The sequence below is a fragment of the Globicephala melas genome, chromosome 20 (assembly GCF_963455315.2).
Source record: "Globicephala melas chromosome 20, mGloMel1.2, whole genome shotgun sequence".
Classification (NCBI taxonomy): domain Eukaryota; kingdom Metazoa; phylum Chordata; class Mammalia; order Artiodactyla; family Delphinidae; genus Globicephala; species Globicephala melas.
In genome coordinates, this window is record NC_083333.1 from 47,448,250 (window position 1) to 47,465,520 (window position 17,271).

A 17,271-nucleotide genomic window follows, 5' to 3' on the forward strand; every position below is an offset into this window, starting at 1 on the left:
GCAGTTGTGGCTCTTGGGCTCTAGAGCACAGGCTCAGTAGCTGTGGTGCACGGGTTTAGTTGCTCTGTGGCATGTAGGATCTTCCTGGACCAGGGCTCTGAACCTGTGTCCCCTGCATTGGCAGGCGGATTCTTAACCACTGCACCACCAGGGAAGTCCCTCACTCTATTATTTTTAAAAACAGATCAGACCCAGAAATAAATGGAAAAACAAACAAACAAAACCCAGCCAGACAAAGGCATTCATTTGCAAAGCACAGGAGAGTGCAGGAAGTCACAAAGATATGCGTATAAATGGACTCAGCGCCACCCGTAAGCTATTTTGTACTCAAAGCACTGAACAAATGCAAACAAAAAATTGATAATCATCGTGTTCAACTAAACTTGCACATCTACTACTTTTCAAGCAAGGGGGGAAATCTGATGGGGTTTATTAGCAAACTAAATACTCTCAAATAAAAAGGTTGAATGTAGCTTGAGGGATAAAGCTGGCAAAACCCACATGTGCCTACATTATGACCAATAATTTCACTTGGTGAAGACTTATGTTTTAAAGTGTCTATCACAGCATTACAACAATGATAATTAAAAACAATTTAAATTTCCAACAATTAGTGAATGGCTCAATAGGTAATATAAAAATATTACACAGTCACTTAAATTTTTGAATAATTTTAATGACATGAAATGGTCACAGTATACAAAATATTTAAAGAAAAAATCACAATACAGAATATAATTCTATATTGTTGAATATAATTTTAATTATATAAAAATAAAAACAAGAACATACTAAAAGGGGACTCAAAGACTGAAAGGAAATATTCTGAGATACTAAAAGTGGTTGTCTCCTATGTATGGGTATGTGTATATACACACGTTTCCAACCTCTATACGCTGAGAGAGCCTATGAACAATGACACCCAGAACAATGAGCACCCCAGCACCCAGACCTTAGGTTCTAAAAACCACAGTTCACTAAAAAGAGTGAGAACTCCCTGGAGAAAGACTGACTCCAGGGCTGGAACAGAGAAAATATAAGATGAGCCTAGAACACCTAGCTGTGGTGGAAAGTAAGGAAGCACTCAAGGAATAATTGGGGACATCTCAAAAAGATGCAAGCCAGCTTGAAGGGGCTTCTGTTAACCTGAGATAATTTTAAATCAAAGTAAATAATGACAGTAACAGATCATAATTAACTTGAATAAAATAGGAGAGCATGAATCCATACTGATATAAATGAATAAATAAATGCTAAACAAATCAAGGAGAAGGAATATGGATAGATAAATAATATTATAAAAATATTATGATGTAGTAGAATGCCAACTAATAAATACAAAAGGAATGATTCTTTAAAAAGTGGTTATCTCCGAATTGAGTACACGTATACATTTCCTTCTGTACACATTTCTAGTTTCAGCTTTGTAAAATGAGCATGTACTTCTTTTGTAAAAATACTCAAAATAAAAAAAACCTCAACAGCAGCCTGAACAAACACAACATAATGCAGATCTCTAGAGCAATCTCTAGACCCATTTTTAAAAGGAGAACATATGCATAAAACCCCCAAACACATGAAGCAAGTGTGTGTGCTGTCCTAACCCATCTGTCTAGAGAAGAGCTCCGATGTCCTAGGCAGGTGGCTAAAGTTAAAAACAAAACAAAACAGCAAAAACAAACAAAAAACCCTCCAGAGGCAGCACTGAGATTTACGGGAATTTTGTTTTGGTCTTACAGTAATGATGGGAGTGAAGAGATGTGACGAGGACCCTTGCTATGATGCCAATGACAAATGGTTCACTGATAAGAAGAAATGGAGAGGGCGACAGGCTGTAGAACAGGTCAATATCGGGCTGTCATGAAGCCATTTGAGACATATAATTAAATCTATTACTCACCTGGCATCATCATTCATTGTGGTATGGTCAATAGGTGCCATGAAGCTCAGAAGCCTGCTAAGGACGTGAAACCTAATAAAGTAGGAAACAAACAGGCAGCAACATCAGTAACTATTAACCTAGAAAAGGAAATACACCCTACCAGGTAACAAACTCCAGAACTGATCACAGGTATACCTGGCTCCAGAGTGCAACAGGGAACAATTCATAGGCACGAACCACTCACGACCATAAAAACACTTTTTCCTTAAGACTACAGGAGAAAAGTGTGATAAAAGCACATTGTGAACGACAGTAGCTCAACAGAGCTCCAATGCCCAAAAAATGAGTAGATAGACCTGTGCCCTTGAGCAATCTACTAGCCCTTAAACATCACTCCAGACAAAGACAATGAGGAGATGACTACCTCATCTTCCCTCCTCTACACACATCTTAATCATTTTTCAGTGTCATTAAAGCTACCTACTGGCAGTAGCACAGGTAGTGGCATAACATTCAAATGGAACACCTCACCACCACCATCACTCACTAGCTCCCTGAGTCAGAAAAGGCTTCTAGAATCACCTTCACTCACTAGCTCCACCAGGTCTTTCATTTCGCCCTTTTTTTTTTTTTTGGCTGCATTGGGTCTTCGTTGCTGCACGCGGGCTTTCTCTAGTTGCGGCGAGCGGGGGCTACTCTTCACTGCGGTGCGCAGGCTTCTCACTGCAGTGGCTTCTCTTGTTGCGGAGCACAGGCTCTAGGCGCGCGGGCTTCAGTAGTTGCAGCACATGGGCTCAGTAGTTGTGGCTCACGGGCTCTAGAACGCAGGCTCAGTAGTCGTGGCACACGGGCTTAGTTGCTCCGCGGCATGTGGGATCTTCCCGGAGCAGGGCTCGAACACGTGCCTCCTGCATTGGCAGGTGGATTCCTAACCACTGCGCCACCGGGGAAGCCCCTCACCCATCTTCAAATGACACATGCAACTGAGTACATAAGAAGTCTGATCCTTAGATCTTCAGTCAAGGTGTTACAGAAATTTAAGTTATGTCACCTCCATCTCCCACCAATAGAAAAAAAGGGTATTTTTGTACAAAGTGCTTTGAGATCCTCTGGTGAAGGGGGGCTGAACAAATATTTGACCTTATACAGAAGAAATTACACCAAAGAGAATTCAAAGAAGGTATCCCTTTCTGTTCATTATAAAAGGAGAAGCTGAAGGACAATATGCACAGAATATTTGTTGGCCAAAAAGTTCATTTGGGTTTTTCCATGTTACGGAAAACCCAAATGAACTTTTAGCCCAGCCCAATAAAATTCTAACCAGAAAAACTTGTTCTTGGGCAAAACACTATCCACAAAAAAATATGATATAAATATTTTCACATGTGTAATGTTTTACAGTTTTAAAAACATTTTTACACACATCAAAGAATTTGATTCTCTACTACACCACCAATAGCCAAGCCTCCCAAATTTCACTCATTTTTTTAACACATGAATTTAAAAGAATAATAGTGATGAGATTTTTCCCATTATAAGAGTAATACAAAAAGCATAATTCATTACAGAAAATTTAGAAAACAAACCAACTGGGCACACACAAAAATACATACATAGGGGCTTCCCTGGTGGCGCAGTGGTTGGGAGTCCTCCTGCCGATGCAGGGGACACGGGTTTGTGCCCCGGTCTGAGAGGATCCCGCGTGCCGCGGAGCGGCTGGGCCCGTGAGCCATGGCCGCTGAGCCTGCGCATCCGGAGCCTGTGCTCCACAACGGGAGAGGCCACAGCAGGGAGAGGCCCACATACAGCAAAAAAAAATAATAATAATAACATACATAGTTCTTCCACCTAGAGAAGAACTGTTATTAATATTTATTATTATTATGAGTTTAATATTTTGGTTAATTATGTTCATTTTATTTATTTAATTAATTAATTAATTTTTTTTTTTTTTTTTGCAGTACACGGGCCTCTCACTGTTGTGGCCTCTCCTGTTGTGGAGCACAGGCTCTGGACGCGCAGGCTCAGTGGCCATGGCTGATGGGCCCAGCCGCTCCGGGGCATATGGGATCTTCCCAGACCGGGGCATGAACCCGTGTCCCCTGCATCGGCAGGCGGACTCTCAACCACTGCGCCACCAGGGAAGCCCAATTATGTTCATTTTATATAGAAATCCATACACACACATAATTTCATATCTTTTTTTTTCACTTAGCATTGTATCTCAAAGCTATATACAAAATTCCAGGAATGGAAGTACCATAACTATATTTTCATATACTTGAACATTCATATTGCTTCCAATTCTTCACTTTTTATAAGATGCAACAAAATATCTGTTCACTGTACATTTTTTAATGTCCCTATCTCCTAATTATAAAAAATAATATAAAATTTCAAATTCCAAAATGTATAGAGAGCTGACAAGTTCCCTGTAGTCCTATACCCCAGAAATAATCACTGTTAATTAAATCACTGTTAATCATTGTTAAGTTTGTCTGTGGCATTCTCCATATATAAGACAAATATAAACTTTATATATTTTCACATAAAAATGAGACTGTAAAGATACTTAATATTCTGCATTATGCTTTTTTCCACTTTGTCATATTCTATTCTTTTAAATAGTTACAGGATATTCTGTCGTGCCAATATAATTTATTAAACCTCCTACTGATAGGCATTATACAGCCTATCCCCTTTAAAAACCATATTAAACAGTGCGAAAGTGAAGACTTTTCAAAACTTTTAGAAATTTATTTTATTGACACATAGTTGATTTACAAAATTGTGTTAATTTCTGCTGCATAGCAAAGTGATTCAGTTACACACACACACACATTCCTATTCATATTCTTTTCCATTATGGTTTATCGCAGGATATTGAATATAATTCTCTGTGTTATACAGTAGGACCTTGTTGTTTATGCATTCTATATATACTAGTCTGCAACTGCTAATCCCAAACTCCCAGTCCATCCCTCCCCCACTGCCCCCCATTTGGCAACCACAAGTCTGTTCTCTATGTCTGTGTCTGTTTTGTAGTTCATTTGTGTCATATTTTACATTCCACATATAAGAGATATCACATGGTATTTGTCTTTCTCTTTCTGACTTAGCTAAAGTGAAGATTCTTTTTTTTTTTTTTTGTGGTACGCAGGCCTCTCACTGTTGTGGCCTCTCCCGTTGTGGAGCACAGGTTCCGGATGAGCAGGCTCAGCGGCCATGGCTCACGGGCCCAGCCGCTCCACGGCATGTGGCATCTTCCCGGACCGGGGCACGAACCCGTGTCCCCTACTTCGACAGGCGGACTCTCAACCACTGCGCCACCAGGGAAGCCCGAAGATTCTTATATATAAATTATTGTATGTTTGTTCACACATTTCTATGGGATAAATTTTGAGATGTGGAATTGCTTTGCTGGTGAATCGAAAAGTATGCATATTTAAAATTGAAAAAGTAAGCTAAATGCCCTGCCCAAAGGTTATGTTAATGTACAAGAATATAATTATTTACATAATCTTTTTATTTAAGTATAAAGTGTAAGTACAATTAATAAATGTATTTTAATGTCTTTAGGCTTCGCCAAACTTCACTGTTCATCTGAAAAAATGAAAACTGTTCTTGGCTGTGTCCAAATACAGGTTTAATTTACTGTCTAGACAAAGACTATGAACTATACCTTATAGTTGTGTTGTCCAATCCGGGAGTCACTGGCCACACGTGGCTACTAAGCACCTGAAATGTGCCAAACTGAGATGTGCTCCAGATTTTGAAAACTTGAGATGCAAAAAATGTAAAATATATCACTAATAATTTTTAAAACAATAAATTGTTGAAATAATATTTTTTATATATTGGGTTACGTGAAATATATTATTAAGTTCACTTGTTTCATTTTTTCCCCTTTTCAATTGTGGCTACTAGAACATTTAAAATTACGCAGGTAAAGACATTTTTATTGGATGGCACTGCTCTGTGGAATACCTTTACACTTTAGTAAAATATATTCAATAACTATTAGCTGCATGATGAAAGACAGGCTTTAAGAAGTAATCAGATTTAGTAATGTGTACTTAATACAATGCATTTTACCTAATCTCAGTGCTACTGAGGATGGATGCATGTTTTAGTATTAAAATACCTTTTACCAACCATACTAAGGAGATAAATATAATTTTGTTGCAGAAAAATAGACAAACACAAAACACAGTATGACACCTCATTATTAAAGACCCGAGAGCTTCATTCATTTACATTATGAATTCTGCTTAAATCATGATCAAATCCACTTACAGATAATGCTGAGTAAAAGACTGATAGTCAATAATTATAATTACTTCCCAAAACCAAAACATTTCTTTTTTTTATAAGTTATTTTCCAGCATCCAACTAGCAAATTGCCACACCCAGTCTGACCAGGATCATGCCACTGACCTGCTACCATTTAAACTAAGGTTTCCACAAGGTGATGTTCACCTTTGCTAGGACATTTCTTCTCTCTCCAACCATATCACACAAAGCAAAGCTTGCTCACTGGTGGAATCTAGTACCGGTGATGACAGTTGGCACATCCCACCAGCTCTTCTGGGGGTCTAATTTAAGGAAGTTATTTATGCTATTCTCATCTAGCCTGGGCCCCTTGTTAAATCCATCATGGCAGAATTCTAATGTAGCCAAGGTACCATTTTGGTGTCTGCAAAGGTCCTGGCCAGAGAAACAACTCAATAGCCACAGGTTAGAAGCATGGGCTCTGGAATCAGACCAATTAGCTCAAATCCAAGTTTGTGCTTGCTAGTTCTGTAACCTGGGCGAGCTACTTACCTTCCGAACTACTTTACATGAATTAGCTAATTCAATCTGCATAACAATCCTATGAGATGTGCCTTTTATCACCATGCTAGGTTGACAGATGAGGAAACTGAAGCACAAAGATGTAAAGTATCTTGCCCAAGGTCTAAAGGCCAGTAAGTGAAGTGTCAGATTTCAAACCCAGACAGTTTAGCATCAGAGCCTATGCCTTTTCTACCTCAGCATGTAAATTGCTTTGCAGTGCCCAACAGAGTTTTATAAATGTTAGTTGTTGCTATTGCTAACAAGATCACTCTGATTCTGACCACATCCCGCACACTGATGTTCACAAAGAGAGCCAGGTGAATACTGATGATAAAACTGCAAAACAATTCAAAGCACATGACCTTATTTATTACTTTTCTTTTTACTTCTTATTTGGCAGTAATTTTAGGCTTATAGAAAAGTTGCAAAAATAGTGCAGAGAACTCATGTATATCCTCACCTAGCTTCCTCTAATGTTAACAGCTTACACAAGTACAGTGTAATTATCAAAATTAGGAAATTAACATTGGTACAATACTATTAACTAAACCATAGACCTTATTCAAACTTCACCCATTTTTACCCTAGTGTCCTTTTTCTTTTCCAGGATCCAACCTAGGACCCCACATTGCACCTAATTGTGGTGTCTCCTTAAGTCTCCTCCAATCTGTGACAGGTGCTCAGGCTTCCTTATTTTTCAATGACTTGCTACAGTCTTTAAAGTCTGAATTCTGAGCTTGACCACAATCTAGCGCTCACTTATTCATACAGCCTCATCTCCTGCCATTCCCCCATACTCAGTTTAAGTCTCTGTCAAAACAAATGCAGTTCCCAAAACGGACGTGTACACTCTCAGGTCTGTATTTTGGCAAACATTATTCTTTGTGGCCTTTCCCTAGGCTCACTCTTCCTAGTCTGCTCACTTCACACTGTGAAGTGTGGATGCTGCATCTTACAGAAAGTCTTACCTGACAAGCGTGTTAATTTTACTGTTATAATCATCCAAAAACATGTCTACGAGGCACTACGGTAGACGGTTAAGGTTGGAACTGTCTTGAAAAAACAGTGCAATACTTGCCCTCAAGGGACACACGATTATAGCTACTTGCCCTAACAGTTTTAAAACTCATAAACATATGATAATGTAAAAAAGGCATTTTTGGCCACTCTCAGTTCTTTTGAAGAGCGTATATTTGCAACAGCAACGTCAACAGATAAACACAAGAAACCAAAGAAACTAATATTTTCGAATGCTTCCTACGTACCAGACATATTCACCTTGTTTTAATCCTCAAACCAAATCTATAAAGTAGGGATTAGTATCTCCACTTATTAAATGAGAAAAGTGAGGCTCAGAGAATAAAGAGCAACCAAAATCATAGAGCCAGACAGAGCCAGTCTCCTGATCTGAAATCCCGGGCTCCTCCCTCTAGAGAACATTTAAAGCCTCACAAAGCTATTAAATTAATTAATTAGAAGTACAGTTGATCTACAATATTATTAGTTTCAGGTGTACAACACAGTGATTCAATATTTTTATAGATTATACTCCATCTAAAGTTATTATAAAATAATGGCTATATTCCCTGTGCTGTATAATATATGCTTGCTCCTTATTTATTTTATATACAATAGTTTGTGTCTCTTAATCCCATACCCTTATCTCGCCCCTCCCTCCTTCCCTCTCCCCATTGGTAAGCACTGGTTTGTTCTCTGTATCTGTGAGCCTGTTTCTGTTGTGTTAGGTACATTCGTTTGTTTCATTTTTTAGATTCCACATGCAAGTGATAACATAGAGTATTTGTCTTTCTCAAAGCTATAATTTTAAAAGCACCGTACTGGAGAAAAGTCTAATCTCAAAATTAAAGAGTAGGTATTTAATCAGCCTGGTCAATTACAAAGTACTAGTAATAACATTCTTCTTTAAATCCTTCCGGGTGGGGGGGGGTACAGAAGAGACAGGTACAAAAGAGGCATGTATGTGAGTGAGTAAGTAAATGAACGTTCCAGGAGGAGACTGATCCAGTCTTGGAATAATAACAGCAATAATAATGATAGGAATGATGGCAACAGACACGTATATAGTGCTTGCTGTGTCCCTGGCACTGTTCTAAAAGCTGTATATATACTTACTCATTTAAACCTCACAGCAACCCTACAAGTCTTGTACTATTATCATCCCCATTCTACAGATGAAGAAACTAGCACAGAGAGTTTAAGGGTCTTGCTCGGAGTAACTACTAGAGTGTCATATCCCACACTGTCAAAGCTGGGATTCAAACTCAGGCAGTCAGGCTCTTGAGACCATGCTCTTAACCAGTACACTGAAAACAAACTTGGAGAAGTATGAAGACTTGGAAACTTCAACATATGAAAAAACATAAACAAATTATAACAATTTAACCTAAGATTTAAGAAAGTGACTTTCAAGCACAAGATGATGAAAAGCTACTTTGCACTTCTGCAAAGTTAAAGAAAAATAAGCATTTCCTGATGAGTTTTGTTAAATACTAAAACAGGTTAATTGAAGTAGTGAAATCTGCTTCTCTGAAGATATTTAAAAATGAGACAGATCCACATTTGTCTAAAGGGAATTTAATGACAGGCAGGCTCTAATAAGGATGTGGGATTAGCTATCTGCCTAAAACTGTCCTAACACAATGAGTTTAACATTTTTTTTTCAGTGTGCACCTGAATTACAAGTAGCTTCTTTGACACTGAGGCCCTGTGAGAGTGATATTATGTAATATATAAAAATAGTTACAAGGAATCTAAGTCTGAAAGCATAGCAATGTCAATTCTACTCTTGCCCCATCTTTTGTCTCCATACTTTTAAGACTCCTTCAAGGGCTCACAGGGTTGAGGGCTTTCCTACACTCAGAAATGTCTCTCTGTTCTCATACAAATTATATTCCTCATCTCATTTAAGCAGTGTTAACATTCTCTGGAATCCTTCATTTTTACCTTTTTAGCATATTGCGTACATGTATGGCATCATGAAAATGGACCAATATAATTCTATGTCTAAACAAGACTCCAAAATACAATTTTTATATTGTTCTAAAGAAATCATTTTTTAAAACTAAGGCAATTTCAACGATCTTGTCTTATTTCCTTATTATTTCTCTTTCAGGGAAATGCAAATATCATTTAACCCATCCATTCACAACAGTAGAACAAGAAGTAACTATCTTTCCATTACAGAGTAAAAAAAAAACCGGAGTCTCAAAAAAAAGCCTCAAATATTGCTTTAGTTATTTTTCTGCTCCTGAAAAACAGAATCATCAAAAGAAATAGAAAAATGATGTAATAGCCAACATGCAAGAGAAGAGATATGGATAACAACACACAAGATTAACATTTTTTCTAAAAAGTAACTCACCGAAGTTTCCTTCCTTTGCTGGCTTTCCTATCTACTTTCTTGCGGATTTTGCTTCTTAACTTCTGGATTGCAAGCCACTGCCTAGGAAATTCACAAGCGATGTTATGCATCATCACTAATGGAAATAGTTACATGTATCGACAAATCGGAATTTTTCTAACAACACTGCAGAAAGAAATCATCAACCTACATCAACTTCCTCAAGACAGTCTGGGGCCACAGAGACTAATCAACAGACGAGGATTTGTGCAATGGCTTAAAGAAACAAAAACAAAAACAAATGGCAGCTGGGAAATTCTACAGCAAATTTGGTTAACAATGCTCCTTAGTATTTGGAGTTACTGTGACAAGCACTAAATCTACCAGTCTGCAGGAAAACCCATCAAACTGAGTATAGCTGCTTGGGTTTGCTTTTAATGTTTTAGCTGTGCGGCCTGTTCTATGACTAATATTGCAGCTGCTGTTTGGTTTGAGCACGTGAATTCTTTAAATCTAATTTTCCCATTGTTAATGCCCAACTGCTTTTTCCTCTGCTTTCCACTTTTTGCTAAGTGTTAAGAATTATCCACTATTGATACTAGTTTTACAGTCATTTTATTTATTTAATTTGCATTTCAGCTATAATATTTCAGAATGTGTTGTTCAAAGGTAAGGGCTTTTTTTCCCGCAATATAATCTCAATACCAAGAGCCCCAATATAATCTCAATACCACTGTCACACCTAAAAAAAGTTGACAATAATTCTTTACTATCAAATATTTACTCTAAATTTCCGAGGTCGTCTCAACTTTACAGTTAGTTTGCTTGAATCAGGATCCAAACAAGATTCATATATTCTGCAGTCATTTTATTTTACTTTTATTTTTTTAACATCTTTATTGGAGTATAATTGCTTTACAATGTTGTGTTAGTTTCTGCTGTATAACAAAGTGAATCAGCTATATGTATACATATATCCCCATATCCCCCCTCTTGATTCTCCCTCCCACCCTCCCTATCCCACCCCTCTGGGTGATCACAAAGCACCGAGTTGATCTCCCTGTGCTATGCAGCCGCTTCCGACTAGCTATCTATTTTACATTTGGTAGTCTGCAGTCGTTTTAGATTAAAAGAAATTAATTTTTCAAATAAAAGATACTGGGCTAAGAAAATCTTCATATATTGCTCATATGAACAAATGTGCGGGGAAAAAAGGAAAAACAGCAGCAGCTACTCATCTTACCTGATTTACACAATGAAAATTTAACATCAAAAAAAAAAAATCCAGGGAAATCCAATTACTGTAATCTTAATATAATCTTAATTACCATAATCTATTTTATTGTAAAGTCAGATAAATGTACAATATAATCATCACTTAAATGCAATTTGCTCTATCACATTAAATTTATGGTGAACAGCTCTCTATAGCATTCCAGAGATATACAAAATATCAACATCCTACCCTAAAATTCATGTTTTACTCACATAAAATTATTTCATCAACACAAATTTTTCATTGTGATCTCAAAATGCTGCTCTGCCCCAGAATCCCATTCTGATACTTGCAGCTTTTGTTTCCTTTCATGCTTTTGCAAATTATGGCTCATGGCTATTTAAATGTACACTATTCATTAGGTAGCACTCTCAACGTCCTTTTTATTTTCCAGCCACAGGATGAAGCATACACAAGGGCCTTCCTTCACTACTTTCCATTCTACCCTGACATCTGGGTAATGCCGCCACATTCCATTTCTAATTGTGCCACAGCTTTCACTGAAGGGGTGGAGGTCTAAATTAGGGCACACTCTCCCAGAGCAAGGAACCTGTTGTGCACAGTGCCACGTCCTGACAGCGGAGAGCATGCATCTGGGTGGATGCTTTTTACCCACTGGTCAGAGATTGATACAGATAAAATCACAGCCCAATCCAGAGAGCAAAGAGATTAAGAGGGACTTTGTGAAACAAACCCTAAAATAAACACCTATAGGCATTTTATAATCTCTTATTCAAACTGCACTTAAGGCAATGTAGGTAGGGTAAACAATTTCCATCACTCTGCCTGTCTAGTTCTTGTTATCTTGCTTAACTTTTTTTTTTTAATTTGGCTGTGCGGCATGACTTGTAGGATCTCAGTTCCCTGACTAGGGACTGAACCCGGTCCACAGCAGTGAAAGCCCGGAATCCTAACCACTAGGCCACCAGGGAACTCTCAACTTTTATAATTATAGGACCAATCGTTGCCTTGGAGGCTGAATTAAGGAGATTCAGAGGGAGAAACTATTATACAGGCTACTTGCATGAATAGAAAGCCATATCTAAATTACCTTCCCATGGCCACCTGATCATTGGGATCCAAGGAGCTGGTCTTCCGTTCTATGAGTTCTCGAAGGAGCTGGGGAAAAAGGAAAGCAAGTGATTTATTTATCATCTCCCAGCACCAACTGACTTTAAAAGGGCACAGGAGGAATTCTGAACGGCATAGTGACAGCTCTAAACTACAATCAATAAGGGACAACTCAGTGGCAAGAGCATGACTGAATTCCCATTAACCCTTTCATATTTATATATCTTTAAAAAGAGCTATAAGCAATAGCTGAGAACAAAGTCCATTTGAAAGACTTATTGTACTGCAGTTCATTTCAAATGGATCAATGAGTATGCAACATTCCCTTCATTGTTTTTATGATTAGTTTTGTCCACCTCATCGATATCAGTGGAGAATCTATAAAAGGTCAGGTGGGAAGGGCTGGGTGGCAAAGAGGAACACGCATCAGCTTCTCACCAACAGGATAATGGTACATGGTTAACTTCTGACCTATAACCTCCGGCAGTCAGGAAGGTCTTCCTTAGGCAAAAAGCCTTTATTAGATATAACTAAAAGTGTGGACTTCACTCTCTTGCTTTCCACAGCTGGTACCCTAGCATGCTTACTAATAAATAACTTAACCATATATGACACCAACACATTCACAGCCACAACAACTTTAATAAGGAACCTAAAGAAAGTCGTATGTGCATACTGGAAACACAACACAGACAGCCAGTCTCTCAGCCCCACAATTAACTCCACGGGAACTCTAAATCACTCTCCTACTCTCCTCTTAATACTGGGTATCCCACCGCATGCAATCAAAGCCTAAATCTGTATCTTACACACAGACTGAGGAATTTGCATTGGATCTTAAAGTCCCACGTGAGAAGAAGCAATGGATTTAAAAGTTAAACACTAAAGAAGGAGAATTTTAAATTACAATAATAAAACTAGATATCATCTCTCCTACACAAGTGCTATATACAGGGAAACAGCCAACAGAGATTAAAATTCCAAAAATCTTCTGAGAGGGACTTCCCTGGTGGCACAGTGGTTAAGAATCCATCTGCCAATGCAGGGGACACAGGTTCAAGTCCTGGTCTGGGAAGATCCCACATGCCTCAGAGCAGCTAAGCCTGTACGCCACAACTACTGAGCCTGCACTCTAGATCCTGCGAGCCACAGCTACTGAGCCCTCGTGCCACAACTACTGAAGCCCACGCGTCTAGAGCCCACGCCCCGCAAGAGGAGCCACCGCAATGAGAAGCCCGCGCACCGCAATGAAGAGTAGCCCCCCCCACCGCAACTAGAGAAAGCCTGCGCACAGCAACGAAGACCCAACGCAGCCAAAAATAAATAAATAAATAAATAAATAAATAATCTTCTGAGAGAAATCCAAGGGAAGACACTAAAATAAACTCCTTCCTGCTTATCACCTGTCAATAACACAGGTTTGACTTTAAAACTTGTTTCTTCACAAAAATAAGTAATCATTTTGTAGGTAAGGCATGGGAGCAATACAGATAGTTCATCAAGTTAAACAGCCAAAGTCTGTGGGAGGATAACGAAGGAGGGATAAATTCCTACGAAAGTAGTTCACTCTCTAATTGTCATTTGTTTATGTAAGTAGGCACTGGAAGAAGCACAACAAATTTGTAAAAATACTCATTTCCATATAGGACGAACCTTTATTGCAAAAGGGAAAAGGATATCTCAATCGCAAATAAAAAACCTCCTGTGATGTTTTCTCATTTGCTTATTTTAGACATTATTACTACAATGGCAATTACATTTAAAAGCGGGGACCAGAGGCCTCTGGTTTATTATCACTAGAAAACAGCAAGCTATTTCTCTGCCCTGTTTATCTGATTGACTCCCAACATCTTTCTGGCAGCCAATCTATCAGTTTATCTCCCCTACTTCATCACAGTCACTTCCGGCAGCTAAATACAAGATCCAAATCCAGTGTTACACAGACATACGACACAGGAACCCTATGTAACACCGCTACTCTGTAAACAGCTGCCCTTAAGGCTAAGCCAAAATGGGCTCTGGTTCCTAGTCAGCATCCTGTCAAAAGCAAGGTTAGGGGAGGCGGGGGGGTGGGGGGGGGCGGGGAGAGGTTAACAAAAAGAATCTTTTCTTCTTTTAATAAAAAAGAAGAGAAAACAAAATAAAAAAGAAGGAAAATAATGGGATCACTACATCTCATTGCCCTTACCTTGTTCCAGCCACATAAGAGATAACAGCCACGATTCCTGGTTTACCTAATGATCTCTGATCCCTTGAGACTGGGGCCATCATGGCCACTGGGAAGGAGCGCTCAGGGAAGGCTGCCCCAGCACAACGTGGGAGGCTGGAAACGGGAGCCGCATGACCGCAGTGGGTCTGTTACACTCGCAGTGGTCTCTGCAGTTCCAACACCAAGCTGGTGCAGCATTTACTCTCAAGCACCCTGTGTACTTTACATATTCTGGGTTGCATTTTCACTACCCAAGTGTCTCACAGCTATTCTTAGTCATTCATGGTTAGGAAGAGAGTTTTATTGGTCTATCTGGCCGAGTCTAGTTTATTCAGTCCAATGTTTCAGAAGACCCTGTTGTGTGCAAGGCAAGAATAAGAAAGTAGCAAGAAAATAAGTAAACAAATGCTCCTCGTGGCTATTGCTATTCCCCACAGCTCTATCACTGGGCTTAAATTTAATTAGGAAAAATGCTTTCAAAAAAGTTGCCGAATAATGAAGTTTTAGGGATACTGCTGAAGAACTTAGCTTTGCTTCTCAGTTCAATTTTCAAAGCTTAACTTTATGACCAAACTTTTCCATTAAAATTCCAGTTTCTGTTAGTTTCTGGAGCTTTTTATTTCAACAATAATGATACAATAGTCCTAATTTTCTATGTGATTTGGAAAATGGAGAGATATATGAAATATTTTTGTTCCAGTCTGTTATAATTCCTCCAGAGAGTCAATTCAGAAAGGCTTGATTGTTTCTCTAGTTCTAAGGGAAAATCATAGATGTAGTTGGGTTTCCAGGCCAGCCCACAAAAACCTATTTAACCCATAACAACATATGTGAGGAATGGCACCGACAGTACTATTCAGAATCGAATCAACATTTATAATACTCTGCCTGGAAAAATGCACGCCAGAATCAGTTAAAAATGGCAGTTTGAACACATTAGTCTATCTCTTCTCCTTTCTCAACTCCTCTACAAGACAGTAGAGGGAAAAAAATAAATGTATTAACCCGCAAGAAAGAAGAGAAAAGGGAGAGCTAAGGAGAGTAGCTTTTCACAAAATTTTCAAAGACAGTCAGGAGATGAAGGAGTAAAAGGAAGTTATCACCCAAATGTCCAGAGGGAATAAAGGTGAGGGTGGAGCTAGTGAGGCCCACAGAATCCCTGTGAGATGAGCTCTTGGCGGGCAGTTACCCTGAAAGGTGGAGAAGGGGAAGGGGGCAGAACCATGGGCCTTCTCCATTATCCCACACAACCAAGTGACTACCCCACAGGGAGAAAAGAAGCTTTATTCTCTGCAAAAACTGAGCCACAAAAGTTCCAAACTGAGAGATGTGAGGCACGGAAGGCTGAGATGGGGCATAAGGGAAAGGCTCGATGCTCAACTCTAGGACCTTCTGTCTCCTTCCCCCACCCTCTACACAGAACACTAGCATCATGTGTAAAATTTCCAAGGCAGGAGAGGAGAGGAGCCTTTTCTGGAGAAACTGCATGGTCGCCCCCTGTCTCCCCGGAAAATAAGATTTCCAAGTTCTAACAACCAAGACATTAGTTCACAGCAAAATTATATATAAAGGAGCCAAAAAGCTCTGCCCAGGTTCCAGAGATACTTTTGAATGCCTTACTCTGAAACACGAAGGGACAGTTAAGGATCACCAACATCTGAGGAAAGCCTCAGACACAGACCAAAACAAACAGAAAAAAAAGGGACTCAAGAAAGCAACGCAGAGAACAAACGAAACAAACGCACACAAAAAAAAAGAAGAAAGAAAAAGAAAAGAAAGAGAAAAGAACTCACGATGGATGACCTCAGAGAAGTGAGAGAAGACACATTTCCACAAGAACGGGATGCTATGAGAAAAGAGTAAAACAAGAAATTAAACGCAAAACAGAAATGTTTAAAAATTTCAATAGAATAACTGGAAGATAAATGTACAAAAATCTCTTAGATATAAAACAAGAAGGCCCAAAGATGATATCCCCTTGATTATTTGTGAGAAAAGAAAGAAACTTAGAGGATAATCCAGAATGTCAAACACCTGCCTAACAAAGGCTGGGAGAAAATTATTAATGAAATAATTTTAAAAACTTCCCCAAATCGAAGGACAAGAATGAACCCACCACAACCTAGTGCAACCTAGTGCAATGAAAAAGGACCTTTTGTAAGATACATCATCATGAAATGGGGAACTCCAGAAGCAAAGAGAAGATCCTAAATGGTTAGAGGAAAAATAGGTCACATGTAAAGAGGGTGACCACATGGCCCCAGCTACCCCAGAGAGTCCTGGTTAATGCCTGCTGTCCTGCTATTCTTTCAGGTTAGCACCTCAAGGGTTCTAGTTTTGACAATGAATTATACAGTCACCCTAAATATTAAGGACTGTAAATCTAAATGGGATTAGACATCTCAATAGCAATAACAGATGCCAGAGGACAGCAGAGCAAGGCCTTCAAAATTCTGAGGAAAATAACTTTCAACCTCAAGTTCCATACACAGCCAAAATATTAACCAAGTATGAGAGTTACATAAAGCATTTCACATAGGCAAGGACTCAACAATTTACTTTCCACACGCTCTTTCACAGGAAGATGTGCCTCAGTAAAATGAGAGCACACGGCAAGAAGGACGAAGACAGGAGAT

General features: G+C 38.9%; 1 protein-coding gene across 4 annotated transcripts in view; it reads right to left on the reverse strand.

Moving 5' to 3' along the window:
• The window catches only part of AATF (apoptosis antagonizing transcription factor), a 99,420-nt gene that overhangs the window by 23,467 nt on the left and 58,682 nt on the right, over window positions 1–17,271 (reverse strand). Inside the window, exons 9-12 of one of the 4 annotated variants that reach the window (XM_060290416.2) lie at window positions 12,407–12,474; window positions 10,101–10,181; window positions 1,901–1,972; window positions 660–1,802 (exon numbers count right to left, since the gene is read on the reverse strand). In XM_060290416.2, coding sequence (XP_060146399.1) covers window positions 1,712–1,802; window positions 1,901–1,972; window positions 10,101–10,181; window positions 12,407–12,474 — 312 coding nt within the window. In that variant the 3' untranslated portion in view covers window positions 660–1,711. Of the gene's footprint in view, window positions 1–659; window positions 1,803–1,900; window positions 1,973–10,100; window positions 10,182–12,406; window positions 12,475–17,271 lie in introns of those variants that run through there. The other 3 variants (XM_060290415.2, XM_030881881.3, XM_070044453.1) reach the window with 3 other exon arrangements.